Source organism: Salmo salar, chromosome 06 (assembly GCF_965601325.2).
Source record: "Salmo salar chromosome 06, fSalSal1, whole genome shotgun sequence".
Taxonomy (NCBI): Eukaryota; Metazoa; Chordata; class Actinopteri; order Salmoniformes; family Salmonidae; genus Salmo; species Salmo salar.
This window is the reverse complement of record NC_138296.1, coordinates 78395001-78422092: the sequence shown is the minus strand read 5'-3', so window position 1 is coordinate 78422092 and position 27092 is coordinate 78395001. Positions and strand designations below refer to the sequence as shown.

Genomic DNA, 27092 nt, shown 5'->3' with positions numbered 1-27092 from the left:
CTGACTAGACCCAGCCTCCTCTACCCCACCATCTCTAACCTTACTAGACCCAGCCTCAGCTACCCCACCAACCCTGGCATGACTAGGCCCAGCCTCTGCTGTCTGCATCTCATTACCCCCTGCACTTTGACCTCGATTTCCCCCACTGGTGCTTGTACCCTCACCTTGTCTACGGCCTTTATGTTGGCACGCAAAGCTCTTATGCCCCAAATCCCCACCCTCAAAACACACCGTAGACTGTCTGTGCTGGCAAACCCTGCATAGAGCCCCTCTAGAAACATAAACACTTGCCTCCGGAACGAAACAACGTGCTTAACGGCATCTGCCTGAAAACCTGCAGACAGTACACGAAAACCGCTAGCAAACTTAACAAAACGACTCAGCTCTTTCCTGATTTGATCATCCGTAATAAACGGAGGCAAATTTGCAACAACTACTCTTGTCGAAGGGGTAGAGAGAGGTGAAACTGGCACCAACTCATCCCTTACAAATATTCCGCTAGCAATTAGCCTACCAACCAAATTTTCTCTTTTCATGAACACCACCACAGCTTTGTTCATTCTAGAAGCAGAATGTATAAATTCAGCTCCTACCTGTTCACCGACCGCGAGCAAAACCTCCTCCACCTTAACTCCATTCTCAGGAACACACCTGAATCCATGCCGTATCGACAGCATCTCCTCCACCTTAACTCCATTCTCAGGAACACACCTGAATCCATGCCGTATCGACAGCATCTCCTCCACCTTAACTCCATTCTCAGGAACACACCTGAATCCATGCCGTATCGACAGCGTCTCCTCCACCTTAACTCCATTCTCAGGAACACACCTGAATCCATGCCGTATCGACAGCATCTCCTCCACCTTAACTACATTCTCAGGAACACACCTGAAACCATGCCGTATCGAAAGCATCTCCTCCACCTTAACTCCATTCTCAGGAACACACCTGAAACCATGTCGCATCGACAGCATCTCCTCCACCTTAACTCCATTCTCAGGAACACACCTGAATCCATGCCGTATCGACAGCATCTCCTCCACCTTAACTCCATTCTCAGGAACACACCTGAATCCATGCCGTATCGACAGCGTCTCCTCCACCTTAACTCCATTCTCAGGAACACACCTGAATCCATGCCGTATCGACAGCATCTCCTCCACCTTAACTCCATTCTCAGGAACACACCTGAAACCATGCCGTATCGAAAGCATCTCCTCCACCTTAACTCCATTCTCAGGAACACACCTGAAACCATGCCGCATCGACAGCATCTCCTCCACCTTAACTCCATTCTCAGGAACACACCTGAATCCATGCCGTATCGACAGCATCTCCTCCACCTTAACTACATTCTCAGGAACACACCTGAATCCATGCCGTATCGACAGCATCTCCTCTACCTTAACTCCATTCTCAGGAACACACCTGAATCCATGCCGTATCGACAGCATCTCCTCTACCTTAACTCCATTCTCAGGAACACACCTGAATCCATGCCGTATCGACAGCATCTCCTCTACCTTAACCTGTTATGGCTAGGGGGCAGTATTTTCACGGCCGGATAAAAAAAGTACCCGATTTAATCTGATTATTACTCCTGCCCAGAAACTAGAATATGCATATAATTATTAGCTTTGGATAGAAAACACTCCAAAGTTTCTAAAACTGTTTGAATGGTGTCTGTGAGTATAACAGAACTCATTTGGCAGGCCAAAACCTGAGAAGATTCCATGCCCTTCTTGATTATCTCTATCCATTACAGGGGATCTCTGCTGTTACGTGACACTTCCTACGGCTCCCATGGGCTCTCAGAAGGCTGCAAAAAGCTGATTCGTGGCTTTGCAGGCTCTGGCTGAAAAAAAGTAGCGCGTTTGGATAGTGGCTGGTTACAGTACTGTGAGACTCAGGCTCGTGCCCGAGTCGACCCCATGCTTTATTTTCTTTCGTCTGTTTACCTAAACGCAGATTCCCGGTCGGAATATTATCGCTTTTTTACGAGAAAAATGGCATAAAAATTCATTTTAAACAGCGGTTGACATGCTTCGAAGTACGGTAATGGAATATTTAGAAATCTTTTGTCACGAAATGCGCCATGCTCGTGACCCTTATTTACACTTCGGATAGTGTCTTGAACGCACGAACAAAACGCCGTTATTTGGATATAACAATGGAATATTTTGAACCAAACCAACATTTGTTATTGAAGTAGCAGTCCTGGGAGTGCATTCTGACGAAGAACACCAAAGGTAATCAAACTTTTCTAATAGTAAATCGGAGTTTGGTCAGGGCTAAACTTGGTGGGTGTCTAAATAGCTAGCCGTGATGGCTGGGCTATCTACTCAGAATATTGTAAAATGTGCTTTCACCGAAAAGCTATTTTAAAATCGGACACCTCGATTGCACAAAGGAGTTCTGTATCTATAATTCTTAAAATAATTGTTATGTTTTTTGTGAACGTTTATCGTGAGTAATTTAGTAAATTCACTGGAGGTTTGCGGGGGGTATGCTAGTTCTGAACGTCACATGCTAATGTAAAAAGCTGGTTTTTGATATAAATATGAACTTGATTGAACAAAACATGCATGTATTGTATAACATAATGTCCTAGGTGTGTCATCTGATGAAGATCATCAAAGGTTAGTGCTGCATTTAGCTGTGGTTTTGTTTTTTGTGACATTATATGCTAGCTTGAAAAATGGGTGTCTGATTATTTCTGGCTGGGTACTCTGCTGACATAATCTAATGTTTTGCTTTCGCTGTAAAGCCTTTTTGAAATCGGACAGTGTGGTTAGATAAAGGAGAGTCTTGTCTTTAAAATGCTGGAAAATAGTCATATGTTTGAAAAATTGAAGTTTTTGTATTTTTGAGGAATTTGTAATTCGCGCCACGCCTATCATTGGATATTGGAGCAGGTGTTCCGCTAGCGGAACGTCTAGATGTAAGAGGTTAACTCCATTCTCAGGAACACACCTGAATCCATGCCGTATCGACAGCATCTCCTCCACCTTAACTCCATTCTCAGGAACACACCTGAAACCATGCCGTATCGACAGCATCTCCTCCACCTTAACTCCATTCTCAGGAACACACCTGAATCCATGCCGTATCGACAGCATCTCCTCTACCTTAACTCCATTATCAGGAACACACCTGAATCCATGCCGTATCGACAGCATCTCCTCCACCTTAACTCCATTCTCAGGAACACACCTGAATCCATGCCGTATCGACAGCATCTCCTCCACCTTAACTCCATTCTCAGGAACACACCTGAATCCATGCCGTATCGACAGCGTCTCCTCCACCTTAACTCCATTCTCAGGAACACACCTGAATCCATGCCGTATCGACAGCATCTCCTCTACCTTAACTCCATTATCAGGAACACACCTGAATCCATGCCATATCGACAGCATCTCCTCTACCTTAACTCCATTCTCAGGAACACACCTGAAACCATGTCGTATCGACAGCGTCTCCTCCGCGCTAGGCTGAGAAGCCATCGCACACACCACACCTTCCAAACCCCAGGAAACTTACTCTGTCCTCTTCCACCCTAACTTTGAAAAAACTGTGGATACCGCTAAAACAAATATTGCATTAACCCTCCACCATAGAAAATAAAATGTAAAGAAAATAATCTAGAAAGTTAGTTAGGACAGAGCCCTCCACACCAAACACTCAAACTCCAAAAAACTCCCAGCATGCACTGCAAGAGAGAGAGAGAGAGAGAGAGAGGGAGAGAGAGAGAGAGACAGAGAGAGACAGAGAGAGCGAGAGAGAGCGATAGAGAGAGAGCGAGAGAGAGAGAGAGAGAGAGAGAGAAAGAGAAAGAGAGAGAGAGTGAGAGAGAGAGAGAGAGAGAGAGAGAGAAAGAGAAAGAGAGAGAGAGAGCGATAGAGGGAGAGAGAGAGAGAGAGAGAGACAGAGAGAGTGAGAGAGAGCGATAGAGAGAGCGAGAGAGAGCGAGAGAGAGAGAGAGAGAGAGAGAGAGAGAGAGAGAGAAAGAGAGAGAGAGAGAGAGAGAGCGAGAGAGAGAGAGAGAGAGAGAGAAAGAGAGAGCAAGAGAGAGCAAGAGAGAGCGATAGAGAGAGAGAGAGAAAGAGAAAGAGAGAGAGAGAGAGAGAGAGAGAGAGAGAGAGAGAGAGAGAGAGATGATAATGAGTTGCTAAGAGGAACCGAGGGATGAGTCACAACAAAGTCAACGGTCTATATGTGTGTGAGAGTGTGTGGATGTGGATGTGACTGTGACTGTGCGCAAGTATGTGCGTGTGTGCGTGTGTGTCTGTATGCATGTGTATGTATGTGTGTGTGTGGTGTGATACATGTCGTGCGCATCCCTTTCCATTTCCACCACTCTCTCTTCTACATATTTTCCTCCATCTCACCCTCACTCTTTCCCCCACTTTCCCTCTCTCTTCCTATCTCTTCTCCATCTTTTCCTCCATCTCACCCTCACTCTTTCCCCCACTTTCCCTCTCTCTCTTCCTATCTCTCTTCAACTTTTCCTCTGTCTCTTCCTCAACTTTCCCTCTCAATTCAATTCAATTCATATACATAAGTGAAATTAACAATACAAATGAACAGTAAACATCCTCTCTCTCTTCCTATCTCTCCTCAACTTTCCCTCTCTCTCTTCCTCTCTCTCCCCATTCTTCCTTCCACCACCCCCTCTCTCGTTCTCTCTCTCTCTCTCTCTCTCTCTCTCTCTTTCTCCCTCGGGATACAAGTAGTGTGAAGCGATGTGAAGCGGGGCAGAGTGACCCTCCACCCTGCAGCCCATCAGAAGGACTCTGATGGATGTGAACAGCACTGCTACCTCTTAGTGTGTGTGAGTGTGTGTGTGTGTGTGTGTGTGTGTGTGTGTGTGTGTGTGTGTGATGTGTCCAGGGACTTACGCTTTCTCCAGGCATGCTTCTCTGGACATGTTCTGGGCCAGTAGGTTAGACGCCAGGCCAAACAACTCTTCTGCCCACTCCTGCACCGGAAGAACACACACACACCACACACACACACACACACACACACACACACACACACACACACACACACACACACACACACACACACACACAATTGGAGGTGCAAACTAGCCACCCACACACCAGACCTTATAATTACACACTAGAGAGTGTAGGTCTAACTAGCTGAAATAACTCACACTTCATGGACTGAAATGGCCTATTTATTCATTAATTAGTAATAAGCACTTGATACATCCCTTATTCATAATATCTTAATATAAGTGTTGGCCAAACTCCGAAGATGACTAAATTACTAAATTATGGGCTCCCGAGTGGCACAGCAGTCTAAGACACTGCATCTCAGTGCAAGAGGCGTCACTAGAGTCCCTGGTTCAATTCCAGGCTGTATCACATCCGGCCGTGATTGGGAGTCCCATAGAGCGGTGCACAATTGGCTCAACGTCGTCCGGGTTTGTCCAGGGTAGGCCGTCATTGTAAATGAGAATTTGTTCTTAACGGACTTGTCTAGTTAAATAAAGGTAAATAAAAAACTCTTTTTTTTTTACCCTACATGGTCAAATGAATATCAACTAAATCAACTATACCCACAATAAAACCTTTATTCATGTTTAATAATACCTTATTCATGTGTACTAAATACCTTATTCAGGTTTCATAGAGGTGTTATTAATGTGTATTTACCTTGGCGATCTCCTCCTGGAAGGCCATGAAGTTGAGATATGTGATGTTGACCATGTCTGGTCCGCTCACCACCGTGAGCATCCTGTTCTCCATCTTCCCCACCAGGGTGCTCACGTCCAGAAGCTCTCGCAGCTTCATGTCCTATTTAGATACAGAGACACAATAACACAGCAGGTAAGTAACTTGTCAATACCACAACAACTAGTTGTAATACTGTATCCATTCCCTCGCCCACATCATACACATGGCTTCATGCATTTCACAAATACAGTATTACAACCACGGCAGCTCTAGCAGTCTTGAAGCTTCTCAACAATTCCCACAATCCACCCTCCCTGATCTTTGACTCTGTGACTTTCTGGAAGTCCAAATCCAGGAAGTATCAGGAAGATATGACTCCCACTGTCTGGCACCTCTGAAATGACATCAACAACCTAATCAACCAACCAGATCACGATTTGACGTCCTGAGAATGTGGAGCCTGTGGTTGTCTAGGTAACACATTAGACCAATTTGGTCCGTGTGTGTGTGTGTGTGTGTGTGTGTGTGTGTGTGTGTGTGTGTGTGTGTGTGTGTGTGTGTGTGTGTGTGTGTGTGTGTGTGTGTGTGTGTGTGTGTGTGTGTGTGTGTGTGTGTGTGTGTGGGGGGAGCACATGCGTGTCGTTGTATCATGGTATCCCAGTATATTCGAGGTGGTTGCTTCTCTAAATGATAAATGAGGTGAGTTACTGGACGTGTCCCCACAGGCTACAATGCAAAGGGCTCTCAGTTATCACCATTACACTGTAACAGGAAACGTCTGTGTTTCCCTGTATGAGAGACTGAGTGGCAGGTTTGGGGCAGACATGCTCAGTTAGTCTGACTTCACTGAGGGCGGCTGGCTGAACGACACAACCAATCAATAAAGAGTTATGACTTTAGGAGCTGACAGAATGGAGATTAGCAACACATCATCATCATCATCATCAGTCCATTGGGACCTGGCGGTTCAGTATCATAGAGCGGCTTCTCGTAACATCAGCTATGATGTCACACATAGACACGCACGCAGTGACTCGCACATTTGAACACACACACACACACACACACACACACACACACACACACACACACACCCCCTACAGTACATTACTTGGGGCAGGCTTTATGAATCATTGTCATTAATGTTCAAGTTATGGCTTAATGTTGTTATGAATGTACTGTATATTGTTATGAATATACTGTATATTGTTATGAATGTACTGTATGTTGTTATGAATGTACTGCATGTTGTTATGAATGTACTGCATGTTGTTATGAATGTACTGTATGTTGTTATGAATGTACTGAATGTTGTTATGAATGTAATGAATCTTGTTATGAATGTACTGCATGTTGTTATGAATGTACTGTATGTTGTTATGAATGTACTGCATGTTGTTATGAATGTAATGAATCTTGTTATGAATGTACTGCATGTTGTTATGAATGTACTGTATGTTGTTATGAATGTACTGCATGTTGTTATGAATGTACTGAATGTTGTTATGAATGTACTGCATGTTGTTATGAATGGCTGCATGTTGTTATGAATGGCTGCATGTGGTAAATGTATCTCCTATATTATGTCATCTGTGGATTGACCAGAGGTTGTGAGACACTGGGTCTGTATAGCACCAGAGGTTGTGAGACACTGGGTCTGTATAGCACCAGAGGTTGTGAGACACTAGGTCTGTATAGCACCAGAGGTTGTGAGACACTGGGTCTGTATAGCACCAGAGGTTGTGAGACACTGGGTCTGTATAGCACCAGAGGATGTGAGACACTGGGTCTGTATAGCACCAGAGGTTGTGAGACACTGGGTCTGTATAGCACCAGAGGATGTGAGACACTGGGTCTGTATAGCACCAGAGGTTGTGAGACACTGGGTCTGTATAGCACCAGAGGTTGTGAGACACTGGGTCTGTATAGCACCAGAGGTTGTGAGACACTGGGTCTGTATAGCACCAGAGGTTTTGAGACACTGGGTCTGTATAGCACCAGAGGTTGTGAGACACTGGGTCTGTATAGCACCAGAGGTTGTGAGACACTGGGTCTGTATAGCACCAGAGGTTGTGAGACACTGGGTCTGTATAGCACCAGAGGTTGTGAGACACTGGGTCTGTATAGCACCAGAGGTTGTGAGACACTGGGTCTGTATAGCACCAGAGGATGTGAGACACTGGGTCTGTATAGCACCAGAGGTTGTGAGACACTGGGTCTGTATAGCACCAGAGGATGTGAGACACTGGGTCTGTATAGCACCAGAGGTTGTGAGACACTGGGTCTGTATAGCACCAGAGGATGTGAGACACTGGGTCTGTATAGCACCAGAGGTTGTGAGACACTGGGTCTGTATAGCACCAGAGGATGTGAGACACTGGGTCTGTATAGCACCAGAGGTTGTGAGACACTGGGTCTGTATAGCACCAGAGGTTGTGAGACACTGGGTCTGTATAGCACCAGAGGTTGTGAGACACTGGGTCTGTATAGCACCAGAGGTTGTGAGACACTGGGTCTGTATAGCACCAGAGGTTGTGAGACACTGGGTCTGTATAGCACCAGAGGTTGTGAGACACTGGGTCTGTATAGCACCAGAGGTTGGGTAAACCATGCTTTTGTAATAAATAACCTTTCATGACACTGTAAAACTTGTCCCATACTATTTTTGAGATAATAATACCTGTTACCTCTTAAAAGTTATCCCTATAGGCTTTAGCTCAGTTGGATAACACGGTCGTGGGCCAAATACCTGTTTCAATACCCAGTTGCTCACACTTGTATGACCAGTGAAATGGTTTATATGATGCCTCCACATTCAGTAAAGATGCTTGTCTGCTGCAGTGTAAATACACATTTTAAATGACATAGAAACATACAGACAACCATTCATCTTCATGTAAACCATGTAATGGCACAGAGCGACTGGGCTCTGCCTCCAAGGCACCAGAAACAAATAACAATGATATTTCTCTCCCCTCTGATATCAGGGCAGCATACAAAGTGGTTCCGCTAGCTTAATTAACACAACAAAAATAGTCTGTAAAGCATTTTGACGCGGAAGCAAATTTACCCAATCAAACAAAAAGCATTCTGTGCTGTGTCACACTGATAAATGTCCCCTACATGTTCCTGACGCCCTCCAATCAAATCGCCTGGCTGTATATACTGAGCACACACTGTCTGACAAAAATGTAAAACACATACACAGGCACACATACACACACACTTTGTAACAAATAATGTCTGAGGAACGACTAATACAAAGACAGGCCTTACTTCTTGGAAAGGTTGTCTAATATAAGTTTAATTCCCTACTGATTACTGTAGTGTAAAGAGAGGAGATGGATGGTTGTAGAAACATCTCACGCCTACAGTCTCTCAGACGTGGTAAGAGAAAAGTTCTTCCATTCTTCATGAAGCATTTGCCAAAGTTAGATGAGGCTGCATAGACTGTTGTTTCAACTAGATCAAGCCATTATTGCTATAATTTTCTGGAATCATCTTGAGGCCATGGCAGACATCCTTCAGAGAAACGTTTTGTGTCTACATGACTGTACAGCATACTCATAGATAAAGAGACAGTATACTATATGCAGGTGCTTTGCAGAAATACAGTAAAGTAGCTCTCTGTAAATGAATGGCAACCTCAACCTCCGCTGAAAGCATCCTAAACAGATTTCTGCCTGTACTATACACAGACAGACAGAGGGAGAGTTGTGCTGCACAGCAGTGGGTGGAGACCGGAGACCAGCAAGATCGATAGGCTGAAAAGTGCTGATTTATATGACCAATCAATCTTGCCGCACTCAGATGTTTAAAATGGTAGCCACGTCATCAATCAGTGGATTGAAAAATCACTTTCAATTTGCTAAAACATAGAACGGCAAAGTGCCCCTAGGTAGCGATGGGACGCTGATAGATGAGATGAGAAGGGTTTGGTGTTGAGACACATCAAGACGCGTCAGAAAATCAAATGCATATTTCATTGATGGATTGTTGTTGTTTGAACAGCGGAGCCTTTTGATATTGTTTTGTATGCAACTTGTAGATCGAACAGGATAAGACAAGTTCATTTCCATACCTCTACAGCTGACTGTGTGTTGTTGAGAGAGAGAGAGGAAGAGAGCGAGAGAGAAAGAGAGAGAGAGAAAGAGAGAGACAGGAAGAGAAAGAGAGAGAGCGAGAGAGCGAGAGAGTGAGAGAGAGAGCAAGAGAGAGAGAGAGAGAGAGAGAGAGAGAGAACAGCCCTGAGATTTAATTTGTGCTGGTGCATTATGGGAGCAGTTGGCGGCGTGCCTGAGGGTCCTGTTGCCGCGGCGATGGGAGATTTAGAGCCAAGTGGGGGGCAGTATTACCCCCTCAAGCCTATGTGTGTGTATTACCCCTTCAAGCCTATTTCTGTGTGTGTTTGCGAGGAAAAGAGAGAGAGAAAGAGATTGGTGTGTGGGGAGGTGTGCCTGGGAATAAGGGTGTCTGTTGCTTGCTGACAGCTGTAGCGTGGGAACACAGTGCTCAGTCATTTTAAATATTCAGTACAGGGGAAGTGGTCCTCTCAGAAGGGTGATGCAGCCTGAAGGGACGGCCTCCCCTGCTCCCTGGACTGTCACAAACCCTTACCTGTCACCTGGTACACACACACACACACACACACACACACACACACACACACACCACACACACACACACACACACACACACACACACAGCTCTGTTTTACTTGATTCCCATTCAAAATCCTATTTTCCATAACACCAAACCCTAAACCTAACCCTAGACCGAACCCTTACCCTAACCCTAACCTTAACTCTAACCTTAACCACTAATCCTAATTCTAACTCTAACCCTAATTGTATTCCCCTAAACCCAAATTTAAACCAGAAGCCTAAAATAGCCTTTTTCCTTTTGGGGACCGGCAAAATGTCCTGACTTTTCCTTGTTTTGCTATCGTGTGAGGACTTCTGGTCCCCACATGGATAGTACAACCAAACACACACACGACCACCACACACATATACACACTTGCGTGCATGCAGTCGCACTGATACAAAAGCACACTCTCATGCAGACACGTTTGTCTCTGTCCACGCGCAAACAGACGCCTGCCTGCCCACTGACACACACACAGTTCTGAGCATCAAAACAGAGAGAGAGTGCCTGTCTGCAAGCTGTCTTCTCCTGACTCCTGCTCTCATACTTGATAATCCCAAACATCTATCTGTTTCTCTAATCCTCATCTGATGATCCACGTACTGTACCTTCACTTTCCCTCATTATCCGTTTATACACCGCCGTGTAAGTGGCTACAGCGACTACATCTGTTCACCTCCAGACCTCACACAGCTGACCTCTTCTCTTCACACTGAGTCTCTTTAATGGTAGTTCATTATAAGAACAACATTAGAATTCACCGGAGCGTGAAGGTATCTGAGGATTAGAAGTAAGAGTTCTAGAAGTCATTGAAGAAGAAACTCCAGCACACCAGATTTCTTGTACGATCCACCATGTGGATCTCAAACTAAAGTTTGGGTCAAAACCCCTCAAAGTTTACTTGAAGGTTTTAGACCTGGATACCCCTGAGGAACTATTGACCCAAACGTTGTTTTGAAGAATGTCAAGTGTGCTGGAGTTTCTTATCGTTTTTTCTCCTCTTTGCACCCAGGTGAAACTAGCCTGGTCCCAGATCTGTTTGTGCTTTCGTCAACTCTGTTGCTGTCCTTGTCAAGCTGAGTGAAAAGGAATCGGCATGATAACACCAAAAGACTGGCACTCCGGCTAACCAGGAACAACATGCAACCATGTTTTAAGGATAGTGTGATTGTCATGTCCTGGCAGCAGTTCTGCAGGTGGCTAGCCTTGTTGACTAGTGGAGCGGCAAGATGGTGGGGTGGGACAGAAAACGCCTGGAGTAGATGGAGATGAATTATGGGTAAATCATTCCCAGGTGTAACAGATGTCCAGCAAAGACAAGAAGACTGATCTCAGCACCAGTGTAACAGATGTCCAGTGAAGACAAGAAGACTGGTCTCGGCACCAGTATAACAGATGTCCAGCAAAGACAAGAAGACTGGTCTCAGCACCAGTGTAACAGATGTCCAGCAAAGACTAGAAGACTGGTCTCGGCACCAGTGTAACAGATGTCCAGCAAAGACAAGAAGACTGGTCTCAGCACCAGTGTAACAGATGTCCAGCAAAGACAAGAAGACTGGTCTCAGCACCAGTGTAACAGATGTCCAGAGAAGACAAGAAGACTGGTCTCGGCACCAGTGTAACAGATTTCCAGAGAAGACAAGAAGACTGGTCTCGGCACCAGTGTAACAGATTTCCAGAGAAGACAAGAAGACTGGTCTCGGCACCAGTGTAACAGATGTCCAGAGAAGACAAGAAGACTGGTCTCGGCACCAGTGTAACAGATTTCCAGAGAAGACAAGAAGACTGGTCTCGGCACCAGTGTAACAGATGTCCAGCAAAGACAAGAAGACTGGTCTCAGCACCAGTGTAACAGATGTCCAGAGAAGACAAGAAGACTGGTCTCGGCACCAGTGTAACAGATGTCCAGAGAAGACAAGAAGACTGGTCTCGGCACCAGTGTAACAGATGTCCAGCGAAGACAAGAAGACTGGTCTCAGCACCAGTATAACAGATGTCCAGAGAAGACAAGAAGACTGGTCTCAGCACCAGTGTAACAGATGTCCAGCAAAGTCAAGAAGACTGGTCTGGGCACCAGTGTAACAGATGTCCAGAGAAGACAAGAAGACTGGTCTCGGCACCAGTGTAACAGATGTCCAGCGAAGACAAGAAGACTGGTCTCAGCACCAGTATAACAGATGTCCAGAGAAGACAAGAAGACTGGTCTCAGCACCAGTGTAACAGATGTCCAGCAAAGTCAAGAAGACTGGTCTCGGCACCAGTGTAACAGATGTCCAGCAAAGTCAAGAAGACTGGTCTCAGCACCAGTGTAACAGATGTCCAGAGAAGACAAGAAGACTGGTCTCGGCACCAGTGTAACAGATGTCCAGAGAAGACAAGAAGACTGGTCTCGGCACCAGTGTAACAGATGTCCAGCAAAGTCAAGAAGACTGGTCTCAGCACCAGTATAACAGATGTGATCGTATTTCATAACTCTCTTGCTTTGTGTTTTTAATAAAGGACTGTCCAGTCAGCGATCCCAGTTGATTGGTGTTTATTCTGACGATAGATACAAGGAAGCACATTAGATGTGCAGGACAACAGGCTGTTGATGGCTGTACATTTGTGATTTGGCGTTTGCATGTCAATATCAGACTCTAAATTTTGTAATCAAACATCATAACAATGACAAAAATAGTACAAAATAAAATACATGGAAGTACCTGACGATAGAAACAAGGAAGCACATTAGATGTGCTTACTTGTATGCTTCCTTGGCTGGAGTAGGCCATCATTGTAAATAAGAATTTGTTCTTAACTGACTCGCCTAGTTAAATAAAGGTTCAATAAAAAAAACGTAATGTGCAAGACAACGGTATGTTGATGGCTGTCGATTCGTGATTTGTCTGGAAAGAACTGTGAATTAGCAGGGGCTAATGTGTTAATATCAGACTGGGATAATTGTTCGAAATCTCCCCATATCTGCAAGCACGACCAATGGAATAACAAATTGTGTGTGTGTGTGTATTTGAGCGTGTGTGTGTGTGTGTGTGTGTGTGTGTGTGTGTGTGTGTGTGTGTGTGTGTGTGTGTGTGTGTGTGTGTGTGTGTGTATTTGAGCATGTTAAAAATGTGTCTGTGTGTGTTATTTTGCGTTTGTGACTGTGTTTATGTGATGGTTTATATGTGTATGAATAAATGTGTGTGTGTGTGTGAGAGAGAGAGTGTCAATCTTTGAACATAGGTCAGTGTATGTCCATTATACACACCACCTCATATTGATCATATTTCACTCCATCCCTTCATATTTGACTCCTTTATTTGACTCCATCCCTTCATATTTGACTCCTTTATTTGACTCCATCCCTTTATATTTCACTCCATCCCTTCATATTTGATTCCTTTACTTCACTCCATCCCTTCAAACTAGACTCCTTTATTTGACTCCATCCCTTCATATTTGATTCCTTTATTTGACTCCATCCCTTCATACTTGACTCCTTTACTTCATTCCATCCCTTGGTAGTGCAGTGGTTCATTAAGAAGGTCATGCTGCATCTGCGGAGCGTGTTTTAGTCACATCACAGTGGAGCACAGCAGAACATATAAGCATGGATCCTATTAGTCACGTCACAGTGGAGCACAGCAGAACATATAAGCATGGATCCTATTAGTCACGTCACAGTGGAGCACAGCAGAACATATAAGCATGGATCCTATTAGTCACGTCACAGTGGAGCACAGCAGAACATATAAGCATGGATCCTATTAGTCACGTCACAGTGGAGCACAGCAGAACATATAAGCATGGATCCTATTAGCCACGTCACAGTGGAGCACAGCAGAACATATAAGCATGGATCCTATTAGTCACGTCACAGTGGAGCACAGCAGAACATATAAGCATGGATCCTATTAGCCACGTCACAGTGGAGCACAGCAGAACATATAAGCATGGATCCTATTAGTCACATCACAGTGGAGCACAGCAGAACAAATAAGCATGGATCCTATTAGTCACGTCACAGTGGAGCACAGCAGAACATATAAGCATGGATCCTATTAGCCACGTCACAGTGGAGCACAGCAGAACATATAAGCATGGATCCTATTAGTCACGTCACAGTGGAGCACAGCAGAACATATAAGCATGGATCCTATTAGCCACGTCACAGTGGAGCACAGCAGAACATATAAGCATGGATCCTATTAGCCACGTCACAGTGGAGCACAGCAGAACATATAAGCATGGATCCTATTAGTCACGTCACAGTGGAGCACAGCAGAACATATAAGCATGGATCCTATTAGCCACGTCACAGTGGAGCACAGCAGAACATATAAGCATGGATCCTATTAGTCACATCACAGTGGAGCACAGCAGAACAAATAAGCATGGATCCTATTAGGACTATGAGACCAGCCTTTCTCCCTCAGCCTGCTCCATTTCCCACAAACGACAATCATAATAATCAGACGCACGCACGCACGCACGTGCGCGCACACACACACACACACACACGCACGCACGCACACACACACACACACACACACACACACACACACACACACACACACACACACACACACACACACACACACACACACACACCACACACACACCACACACACACGCAGGCAGGCAGGCATGCAGGTACACACAATCTGCAGCTCCTGTCACTTTCAAACAGTCTGGAAAGTGTACAGACATACATGAATAATTGTGATGGATTAGATTGATGGGATACTTCTTCAGATGCTCAAAGTGCTTTACATAGTAACGGGGCTCCCACTGAGTAGAGCCAGCCTAGAGTGCAGAGTTCCTTCAAACCGCAAGAGTCAATCTCAAGCATGATTCTCCATTAATGTTGAGTCCAATAAGTCTTGAAACATTTGTAACTAATTAGTTGTTAATCCCTTGTTGTGAAGGGTGTGCGTGTGTGGGGGGGATGCAATGAGAGCAATAAGTCCTTGAGACGTGGGCTACCGTCCGTTTGTAACTCATTTGTTATGAATCCTTTCAATAAGATCAGTACAGCATTTGTCAATAGAGCTCCCCTCAGATTGACTGGGCTTAACTGATAATGATTCCAGCAAGGTTATTAAATGAATCAAACTGTCAGATCAGAGGAAGCAATTGATTGCCTGCATAAATCACTGCAATCCTTTAGGCTTCTTGCATATGGTGTAGCTAGCAGTGAGAGTATGAAGAGATCCAAAGAAAAACAACTGCAGGGTGAAAAAAATATGTGTGTGTGTGGGGGGGTTGGTGCATATGTGTGTGTGGGGGGGGTGGTGTATATGTGTGTGTGTGTGGGGGTGAGGGGGGGGGGGGGGTTGGTGTATATGTGTGTGTGAGGGGGGTTGGTGTATATGTGTGTGTGTGTGGGGGGGGTTGGTGGATCTGTGAGTGTGTGGGGGGGTTGGTGTATATGTGTGTGTGTGTGTGTGGGGGGGTTGGTGTATATGTGTGTGTCAGGGGGGTTGGTGTATGTGTGTGTGTGTGTGGGGGGGTTGGTGTATATGTGTGTGTGTGGGGGGTTGGTGTATATGTGTGTGTGGGGGGGTGTATATGTGTGTGTGTGGGGGGATGGTGTATATGTGTGTGGGGGGGTTGGTGTATATGTGTGTGTGGGGGGGTGGTGTGTATGTGTGTGGGGGGGTTGGTGTATATGTGTGTGGGGGGGTGCATGTGTGTGTGTGTGTGGGGGGGGTTGGTGTATATGTGTGTGTGTGGGGGGGTTGGTGTATAGTTGTGTGTGAGGGGGGTTGGTGTATATGTGTGTGTGGGGGGTGGGTGTATATGTGTGTGTGTGTGTGTGTGGGGGGGTTGGTGTGTGTATGTGTGGGGGGGATTGGTGTATATGTGTGTGTGTGTGGGGGGTTGGTGTATATGTGTGTGTGGGGGGGGTGTATTTGTGTGTGTGTGGGGGGGTGGTGTATATGTGTGTGGGGGGTTGGTGTATATGTGTGTGTGGGGGGGTGGTGTATATGTGTGTGGGGGGGTTGGTGTATATGTGTGTGGGGGGGTTGGTGTATGTGTGTGGGGGGGGATTGGTGTATATGTGTGTGGGGGGGTTGATGTATATGTGTGTGGGGGGGTTGGTGTATATGTGTGTGGGGGGGGGTTGGTGTATATGTGTGTGTGGGGGGGGGGTGTATATGTGTGTGTGGGGGGGGTTGGTGTATATGTGTGTGTGAGGGGGGTTGGTTTATATGTGTGTGTGTGGGGGGTTGGTGTATATGTGTGTGTGGGGGGGTTGGTGTATATGTGTGTGTGGGGGGGTTGGTGTATATGTGTGTTTGTGTGAGGGGGGTTGGTGTATATGTGTGTGGGGGGGAGGTTGGTGTATATGTGTGTGGGGGGGTTGGTGTATATGTGTGTGGGGGGGTTGGTGTATGTGTGTGGGGGGGGATTGGTGTATATGTGTGTGGGGGGGGTTGATGTATATGTGTGTGGGGGGGTTGGTGTATATGTGTGTGTGGGGGGGGTGGTGTATATGTGTGTGTGGGGGGGGTGTATATGTGTGTGTGGGGGGGGTTGGTGTATATGTGTGTGTGAGGGGGGTTGGTGTATATGTGTGTGTGGGGGGGGGTTGGTGTATATGTGTGTGTGGGGGGGGTTGGTGTATATGTGTGTGTGGGGGGGTTGGTGTATATGTGTGTGTGTGGGGGGTTGGTGTATATGTGTGTGTGGGGGGGTGTATATGTGTGTGTGTGGGGGGGTGGTGTATATGTGCGTGGGGGGGTTGGTGTATATGTGTGTGTGGGGGGGTGGTGTGTATGTGTGTGGGGGGGTTGGTGTATATGTGTGTGGGGGGGGTGCATGTGTGTGTGTGTGTGTGGTGGGGGGTGGTGTATATGTGTGTGTGTGTGGGGGGGGTTGGTGTATATGTGTGTGTGTGGGGGGGTTGGTGTATAGTTGTGTGTGAGGGGGGTTGGTGTATATGTGTGTGTGGGGGGTGGGTGTATATGTGTGTGTGTGTGTGGGGGGGTTGGTGTGTGTATGTGTGGGGGGGATTGGTGTATATGTGTGTGTGTGGGGGGGGTTGGTGTATATGTGTGTGTGGGGGGGTGTATTTGTGTGTGTGTGGGGGGGGTGGTGTATATGTGTGTGGGGGGGTTGGTGTATATGTGTGTGTGGGGGGGTGGTGTATATGTGTGTGGAGGGGTTGGTGTATATGTGTGTGGGGGGGTTGGTGTATGTGTGTGGGGGGGGATTGGTGTATATTTGTGTGGGGGGGGTTGATGTATATGTGTGTGGGGGGGTTGGTGTATATGTGTGTGGGGGGGGGTTGGTGTATATGTGTGTGTGGGGGGGGGTGGTGTATATGTGTGTGTGGGGGGGGGGGTTGGTGTATATGTGTGTGTGAGGGGGGTTGGTGTATATGTGTGTGTGGGGGGGGTTGGTGTATATGTGTGTGTGGGGGGGGTTGGTGTATAGTGTGTGTGTGTGGGGGGGTTGGTGTATATGTGTGTGTGGGGGGGTTGGTGTATATGTGTGTGTGGGGGGGTTGGTGTATGTGTGTGTGTGGGGGGTTGGTGTATGTGTGTGTGTGGGGGGGTTGGTGTATATGTGTGTGTGGAGGGGTTGGTGTATATGTGTATGTGGGGGGGGTTGGTGTTATGTGTGTGTGGGGGGGGGTGGTGTATGTGTGTGTGTGGGGGGGGTTGGTGACTGTGTGTGTGTGGGGGGGGGGGGTATATGTGTGTGTGGGGGCTTGGTGTTGTGTGTGTGGGGGGGGTGGTGTATTGTGTGTGTGGGGGGTTGGTGTATGTGTGTGTGTGGGGGGGTTGGGGGGGTGGTGATATGGGGGTGGTGTGTGTGGGGGGGGGGTTGGTGTATATGTGTGTGTGGGGGGGTTGGTGTATATGTGTGTGTGGTGTGTGTGGGGGGGGTTGGTGTATATGTGTGTGTGAGGGGGGTTGGTGTATATGTGTGTGTGTGTGGGGGGTTGGTGTATATGTGTGTGTGGGGGGGGTTGGTGTATATGTGTGTGTGTGTGGGGGGGGTTGGTGTATATGTGTGTGTGGGGGGGTTGGTGTATATGTGTGTGGGGGGGGGTTGGTGTATATGTGTGTGTGTGGGGGGGTTGGTGTATATGTGTGTGTGGGGGGGTTGGTGTATATGTGTGTGTGTGGGGGGGGGTTGGTGTATATGTGTGTGTGAGGGGGGTTGGTGTATATGTGTGTGTGGGGGGGGGTGGTGTATATGTGTGTGTGGGGGGGGTTGGTGTATATGTGTGTGTGGGGGGGGGTTGGTGTATATGTGTGTGTGGGGGGGGGTTGGTGTATATGTGTGTGTGTGGGGGGGTGGTGTTATGTGTGTGTGTGGGGGGGGTTGGTGTATATGTGTGTGTGTGGGGGGGTTGGTGTATATGTGTGTGTGTGGGGAGGTGGTGTATATGTGTGTGTGGGGGGGGGTTGGTGTATATGTGTGTGTGGGGGGGGTTGGTGTATATGTGTGTGGGGGGGTTGGTGTATATGTGTGTGTGAGGGGGTTGGTGTATATGTGTGTGGGGGGGGGGTTGGTGTATATGCGTGTGTGGGGGGGTGGTGTATATGTGTGTGTGGGGGGGTTGGTGTATATGTGTGTGTGGGGGGGGTGGTGTATATGTGTGTGGGGGGGGTTGGTGTATATGTGTGTGTGGGGGGGGTGGTGTATATGTGTGTGGGGGGGGTTGGTGTATATGTGTGTGGGGGGGGTTGGTGTATATGTGTGTGTGTGTGGGGGGGTTGGTGTATATGTGTGTGTGTGGGTTGGTGTATATGTGTGTGTGGGGGGGATGGTGTATATGTGTGTGTGGGGGGTTGGTGTATATGTGTGTGTGTGGGGGGTGGTGTATATGTGTGTGTGGGGGGGGGTTGGTGTATATGTGTGTGTGGGGGGGGGTTGGTGTATATGTGTGTGTGTGGGGGGGTTGGTATATATGTGTGTGTGGGGGGGGTTGGTGTAGATCAGTGTGTGTGCATGGGTTGGTGTATATGTGTGTGTGGGGGGGTTGGTGTAGATGTGTGTGTGTGGGGGGGTTGGTGTATATGTGTGTGTTGGGGGGGTTGGTGTATATGTGTGTGTGAGGGGGGTTGGTGTATATGTGTATGTGTGGGGGGGGGGTTGGTGTATATGTGTGTGTGGGGGGGTGGTGTATATGTTTTGTGGGGGGGTGGTGTATATGTGTGTGTGGGGGGGGTTGGTGTATATGTGCGTGTGTGTGTGGGGGGTTGGTGTATATGTGTGTGTGGGGGGGTGGTGTATATGTGTATGTGGGGGGGTTTGTGTATATGTGTGTGGGGGGGGGTTGGTGTATATGTGTGTGTGTGGGGGGGGGGGGTTGGTGTATATGTGTGTGTGTTTGTGGGGGGGTTGGTGTATATGTGTGTGTGTGGGGGGGGGGGTTGGTGTATATGTGTGTGTGGGGGTGGGTTGGTGTAAATGTGTGTGTGGGGGGGGTTGGTGTATGTGTGTGTGTGGGGGGGTTGGTGTATATATGTGTGTGGGGGGGGGGGGGGGTTGGTGTATATGTGTGTGTGGGGGGGTTGGTGTATGTGTGTGTGGGGGGGGTTGGTTTATATGTGTGTGGGGGGGTGGTGTAGATGTGTGTGTGGGGGGGTGGTGTAGATGTGTGTGTGTGGGGGGGGTTGGTGTATATGTGTTTGTGTGGTGGGGTTGGTGTAGATGTGTGTGTGTGTGGGGGGTTTGTGTAGATGTGTGTGGGGGGGGGTTGGTGTATATGTGTTTGTGTGGTGGGGTTGGTGTAGATGTGTGTGTGTGGGGGGTTTGTGTATATGTGTGTGGGGGGGGGGGTTGGTGTATATGTGTGTGTGTGGGGGGGGGTTGGTGTATATGTGTGTGTGTTTGTGGGGGGGTTGGTGTATATGTGTGTGTGTGGGGGGGGGGTTGGTGTATATGTGTGTGTGGGGGTGGGTTGGTGTATATGTGTGTGTGGGGGGGGGTTGGTGTATGTGTGTGTGTGGGGGGGTTGGTGTATATATGTGTGTGGGGGGGGGGGGGGGTTGGTGTAGATGTGTGTGTGGGGGGGGTTGGTGGCAAAATGGCTAAAGGACAACAATGTCAAAGTATTGGAGTGGCCATCACAAAGCCCTGACCTCAATCCCATAGAAAATTTGTAGGCAGAACTGAAAAAGTGTATGTGAGGATGGAGGCCTACAAACCTGACTCAGTTACACCAGCTCTGTCAGGAGGAACGGGCCAAAATTCACTCAACTTACTGTGGGAAGCTTGTGGAAGGCTACCCAAAACGTTTGACACAAGTTAAACAATTTAAAGGCAATGCTACCAAATACAAATTGAGTGTATGTAAACTTCTGACCCACTGGGAATGTGATGAAAGAAATAAAAGCTGAAATAAATCAATCTCTCTACTATTATTCTGACATTTCACATTCTTAAAATAAAGTGGTGATCCTAACTGACCTAAGACAGGGAAATTTTTTACTGGGATTAAATGTCAGGAATTGTGAAAAACTGAGTTTAAAAGTATTTGGCTAAGGTGTATGTACATTTCTCAATATGTGTTTGTGTGTGGGTGGGTGTATATGTGTGTGTGCGTGGGTGTATATGTGTGTGTGTGGGTGGGTGGGTGTGGGTGTATGTGTGTGTGTGGGTGGGTGGGTGGGTGGGTGGGTGTGTGTGTGTGTGTGTGTGTGTGTGTGTGTGTGTGTGTGTGTGTGTGTGTGTGGGTGGGTGTATATGTGTGTTTGTGTGGGTGGGTGTATATGTGTGTTTGTGTGGGTGGGTGTATATGTGTGTGTGGGTGGGTGTGTGTATATGTGTCTGGGTGGGTGGGTGTATGTGTGTGTGCGTGTGTGTGTGGGTGGGTGTATATGTGTTTGTGTGGGTGGGTGTTTATGTGTGTGTGGGTGGGTGTGTGTATGTGTGTGTGTGTGTGTGTGTGGGTGTGTGTGTGTGTGGTTGGGTGTATATGTGTGTGTGCGTGGGTGTATATGTGTGTGTGTGGGTGGGTGGGTGTGGGTGTATGTGTGTGTGTGGGTGGGTGGGTGGGTGGGTGGGTGGGTGTGTGTGTGTGTGTGTGTGTGTGTGTGTGTGTGTGTGTGTGTGTGTGTGTGTGTGGGTGGGTGTATATGTGTGTTTGTGTGGGTGGGTGTATATGTGTGTTTGTGTGGGTGGGTGTATATGTGTGTGTGGGTGGGTGTGTGTATATGTGTCTGGGTGGGTGGGTGTATGTGTGTGTGCGTGTGTGTGTGGGTGGGTGTATATGTGTTTGTGTGGGTGGGTGTTTATGTGTGTGTGGGTGGGTGTGTGTATGTGTGTGTGTGTGTGTGTGTGGGTGTGTGTGTGTGTGGTTGGGTGTATATGTGTGTGTGGGTGGGTGTATATGTGTGTGTGTGTGTGGGTGTGTGTGTGGGTGGGTAGGTAGGTTGGTATATATGTGTATGTGTGGGTGGGTGAGTGGGTGGGTAGGTTGGTGTATATGTGTGTGTGGGTGGGTGTATATGTGTGTGGGTGTATATGTGGGTGGGTGGGTGTATATGTGTGGGTGTATATGTGAGTGGGTGGGTGGGTGTATATGTGTGTGTGGGTGGGTGTATATGTGTGGGTGTATATGCGGGTGGGTGGGTGTATATGTGTGTGTGTGGGTGGGTGTATATGTGTGGGTGTATATGTGGGTGGGTGGGTGTATATGTGTGTGCTATAAGTGATTCAATGAACCATTCTCTAACATTCAATTCCACCACATTGTTTCTCACTGAAAATACTTCCTCACCAGCTAAGACAGCCCACTGTTGTGAAAACAGCAGAAATAGGATACCTGTTACTTATCTCTTTCCTTTTATTCTCTCTCTCTCTCTCTCTCACTCTCTCTCTCTCTCTCTCTCTCTCTCTCTCTCTCTGTACAGTACTGTCTCAATATGTTTTGATGCGTTTGCTAGATCAGTTGTATGATGTAGAAGTGTAGAGCTCAGGGCCTCCCGAGAGGCGCAGTTGTCTAAGGCACTGCATCACAGTGCTAGCTGTGCCACTAGAGATCCTGGTTCGTGTCCAGGGTCTGTCGCAGCCGGCCGCAACGGGGAGACTCATGGGGCGACGCACAATTGGCCCAGCGTCATCCGGGTTAGGGGAGGGTTTGGCCGGCAGGGATGTTCTTGTCCCATCTCGCTCTAGCGACTCCTATGGTGGGCTGGGCGCAGTGCATGCTGACACGGTCACCAAGTGTACGGTGTTTCCTCAGTCACATTGGTGAGGCTGGCTTCTGGGTTAAGTGGGCATTGTGTCTAGAAGCAGTGCGGCCTGGCTGGGTTGTGTTTCGGAGGATGCACGGCTCTTGACCTTCGCCTCCATATGGGAGTTGCAGCGATGGGACAAGACCGTAACCACCAACTGGATTCCGCGAAATTGGAGAGGAAAAAGGGTAAAAGAAGAAAAAGAAGAAGAAGAAGCTCTCTGAGGTTGGGTCATCAGATCTTTCTTCCTCCAGCCTGGTGTACAGCCACTTCAAAGGATGACAGTTCCCTCTCCTCCACTCTCACACTCACACAGCTTTAAAGCTATACATTCTCCAACTCACACAGCTTTAAAGCTATACATTCTCCAACTCACACAGCGTGAAAGCTATACATTCTCCAACTCACACAGCTTTAAAGCTATACATTCTCCAACTCACACAGCGTGAAAGCTATACATTCTCCAACTCACACAGCTTTAAAGCTATACATTCTCCAACTCACACAGCGTGAAAGATATACATTCTCCAACTCACACAGCGTTAAAGCTATACATTCTCCAACTCACACAGCTTGAAAGCTATACATTCTCCAACTCACACAGCGTTAAAGCTATACATTCTCCAACTCACACAGCTTGAAAGCTATACATTCTCCAACACACACAGCTTTAAAGCTATACATTCTCCAACTCACACAGCTTGAAAGCTATACATTCTCCAACTCACACAGCTTTAAAGCTATACATTCTCCAGCACACACAGCTTTAAAGCTATACATTCTCCAGCACACACAGCTTTAAAGCTATACATTCTCCAGCACACACAGCTTGAAAGCTATACATTCTCCAACTCACACAGCATTAAAGATAGATATTCTTCAACTCACACAGCTTTAAAACTAGATATTCTTCAACTCACACAGTTTTAAAGCTAAATATTCTCACACTCACACAGCTTTAAAACTAGATATTCTTCAACTCACACAGCTTTAAAGCTAAATATTCTCACACTCACACAGCTTTAAAACTAGATATTCTTCAACTCACACAGCTTTAAAGCTAAATATTCTTACACTCACACAGCTTTAAAACTAGATATTCATCAACTCACACAGCTTTAAAGCTAAATATTCTTACACTCACACAGCTTTAAAACTAGATATTCTTCAACTCACACAGCTTTAAAGCTAAATATTCTTACACTCACACAGCTTTAAAACTAGATATTCATCAACTCACACAGCTTTAAAGATAGATATTATTCAACTCACACAGTTTTAATGCTAAATATTCTCCAACTAACACACACTTTTTACACACTCTCCAACTCACACAGCTTTAAAGCTAAACATTCTCCAACTCACACAGCTTAAAAGCTAAACATTCTCCAACTCACACAGCTTAAAAGCTATACATTCTCCAACTCACACAGCTTAAAAGCTACACACTCTCCACTCCCCTCATACCTCTCAACACACAATCCAACTCAAACCACACGCGCTGCACACACATTCCGTAAAGCTTTGCTACAGACCCTCCAAATGGACAAAACTTTAAAGCTGTAAGCTGATCAAACAGGCTGTTTGCAGTCTCCCCTAAAACCCAGAGACCCTTTCTCCTTCTATTCTGGCTCTGGCTCTGCAGTTTTCCTCACAGAAACTGCAGATCCATCTCTCCCTAAGATGCCTCATATCACCAGTGATTAGAAGGATTGGTGATGGGAGAGCTAATGATGTTAGCGTACGTCTGGCTCAGATACAGTTAACTAAGAAGACATGTTCACAGCACACTGGGAATAGTGGAGATATAGCAGAGGAAAAGTCTGACAGAAAGAGATGATTAGAGAGAGAGAGAGAGAGAGAGTGAGAGAGAGACAGAGTGAGAGAGAGAAAGAAAGAAAGAAAGAGAAGGTAAGATGAGAGATGGAGAGAGGCGTGATAAGAGCGAGAGAGACCCCTGATACTGTGGAATTGAAGCTGGGAGAGCAGGTGTTGGCAAAACCGACACCTATGGCTATGCTTTCCCCCCCCCTCCCCCCCCTCTTCTCCCTTCCTCTCTCTCTCTTCTCTCTCTCTCCCTCTTCCCCTCTTCCTCTCTTCTCTCTCTTCCCCTTTCTTCCTCTCTCCTCTTCCTCTCTTCTCCCCTCTTCCCCTTCCTCTCTCTCTTCCTCTCTTCTCCCCTCTTCCCCTTTCTTCCTCTCTCTCCTCTCTCTTCCTCTTTCTCTCTCTCTTCCTCTCTTCTCCCCTCTTCCCCTTTCTCTCTCTCTTCCTCTCTTCTCCCCTCTTCCCCTTTCTCTCTCTCTTCCTCTCTTCTCCCCTCTTCCCCTTTCTCTCTCTCTTCCTCTCTTCTCCCCTCTTCCCCTTTCTCTCTCTCTTCCTCTCTTCTCCCCTCTTCCCCTTTCTCTCTCTCTCTCTTCCTCTCTTCTCCCCTCTTCCCCCTTTCTTCCTCTCTCTTCCCTCTCTTCTCCCCTCTTCCCCTTTCTCTCTCTCTCTTCTTCCTCTCTTCTCCCCTCTTCCCCTTTCTCTCTCTCTTCCTCTCTTCTCCCCTCTTCCCCTTTCTCTCTCTCTTCCTCTCTCTCTCCCCTCTTCCCCTTTCTCTCTCTCTTCCTCTCTTCTCCCCTCTTCCCCTTTCTCTCTCTCTTCCTCTCTTCTCCCTCTTCCCCTTTCTCTCTCTCTTCCTCTCTTCTCCCCTCTTCCCCTTTCTCTCTCTCTTCCTCTCTTCTCCCCTCTTCCCCTTTCTCTCTCTCTCCTCTCTTCTCCCCTCTTCCCCTTTCTCTCTCTCTTCCTCTCTTCTCCCCTCTTCCCCTTCTCTCTCTCTTCCTCTCTTCTCCCCTCTTCCCCTTTCTTCCTCTCTCTCTCTCTTCCTCTCTTCCCCCTCTTCCCCTTTCTTCCTCTCTCTCCTCTTCCTCTCTTCTCCCCTCTTCCCCTTCTCTCCTCTTCCTCTCTTCTCCCCTCTTCCCCTTTCTTCCTCTCTTCCTCTCTTCTCCCCTCTTCCCCTTTCTCTCTCTCTTCCTCTCTTCTCCCCTCTTCCCCTTTCTCTCTCTCTTCCTCTCTTCTCCCCTCTTCCCCTTTCTCTCTCTCTTCCTCTCTTCTCCCCTCTTCCCCTTTCTTCCTCTCTCTCCTCTTTCTCTCTCTCTTCCTCTCTTCTCCCCTCTTCCCCTTTCTTCCTCTCTCTCCTCTTTCTCTCTCTCTTCCTCTCTTCTCCCCTCTTCCCCTTTCTTCCTCTCTCTCCTCTTTCTCTCTCTCTTCCTCTCTTCTCCCCTCTTCCCCTTTCTTCCTCTCTCTCCTCTTTCTCTCTCTCTCTTCCTCTCTTCTCCCCTCTTCCCCTTTCTTCCTCTCTCTCCTCTTTCTCTCTCTCTTCCTCTCTTCTCCCCTCTTCTCCCTTTCTTCCTCTCTCTCCTCTTTCTCTCTCTCTTCCTCTCTTCTCCCCTCTTCCCCTTTCTTCCTCTCTCTCCTCTTTCTCTCTCTCTTCCTCTCTTCTCCCCTCTTCCCCTCTTCTTCCTCTCTCTCCTCTTTCTCTCTCTCTTCCTCTCTTCTCCCCTCTTCCCCTTTCTTCCTCTCTCTCCTCTTTCTCTCTCTCTTCCTCTCTTCTCCCCTCTTCCCCTTTCTTCCTCTCTCTCCTCTTTCTCTCTCTCTTCCTCTCTTCTCCCCTCTTCCCCTTTCTTCCTCTCTCTCCTCTTTCTCTCTCTCTTCCTCTCTTCTCCCCTCTTCCCCTTTCTTCCTCTCTCTCCTCTTTCTCTCTCTCTTCCTCTCTTCTCCCCTCTTCCCCTTTCTTCCTCTCTCTCCTCTTTCTCTCTGCTTTTCCTCTTTCTCCTCTTCCTATTCCTCTATCTCCTCACCTGTTCCTCTACATCCTCTTCCTCGCAATCCTCTCTCACCTTCCTCTATCTCCTCTTCCTCCATCTTCGCTTCCTTTCTTCTCTCCTCTTCCTCTAATTTTCTCTTTGTCTCCTCTCTTCCTCTCTTTCTTCTCCTCTCCCTCCATCTCCTCTATCTCCTCTTCATCTCCCCTCCCCTCTTCTCTCTTCTCCTCTTCCTCTCTTCTCCCCTTCCTCTCTTCTCCCCTTCCTCTCTTCTCCTCTTCCTCTCTTCTCCTCTCCTCTGACCCATGAGGCCCAGAGGAAAAGGTCAGATAATTATTGGTCATCTGTCAGGCAACATGTCACTGACCACGGTGTTTGAGAATAGATGGTGGTAGGATGGTGAGAGGTGGCAGTCCGACGGACGAATCTGGGTTTGGCGGATGCCAGGAGAACGCTGCCTGGTGGAGGATGAATAATGGTCTGGGGCTGTTTTTCGTGGTTGGAGCTAGATGATTCTGTGCTTCCGACTTTGTGGCAACAGTTTGGGTAAGGACCTTTCCTGTTTCAGCATGACAATGCCCCTGTGCACAAAGCAAGGTCCATATAGAAATAGTTTGATGACTTCGGTGTGGAAGAATTTGACTGTCCTGCAGAGAGCCCTGACTTCAACCCCATCGGACACCTTTGGGATGAATTGGAATGCCGACTGCGTGCCAGGCCTAATCGCCGAACACCAGTGCCCAACCTCACTAATGCTCTTGTGGCTG

General features: G+C 47.4%; 1 protein-coding gene across 3 annotated transcripts in view; it reads right to left on the bottom strand.

Annotated features, from left to right (window-relative positions):
• Positions 1-27092, bottom strand: part of LOC106608062 (1-phosphatidylinositol 4,5-bisphosphate phosphodiesterase beta-1) — a 275600-nt gene that overhangs the window by 106632 nt on the left and 141876 nt on the right. For all 3 annotated transcript variants that reach the window (XM_045720989.2, XM_045720987.2, XM_045720988.2), the window contains exons 4-5: positions 5673-5813; positions 4905-4984 (exon numbers count right to left, since the gene is read on the bottom strand). In XM_045720989.2, coding sequence (XP_045576945.2) covers positions 4905-4984; positions 5673-5813 — 221 coding nt within the window. The remainder of the gene's footprint in view (positions 1-4904; positions 4985-5672; positions 5814-27092) is intronic.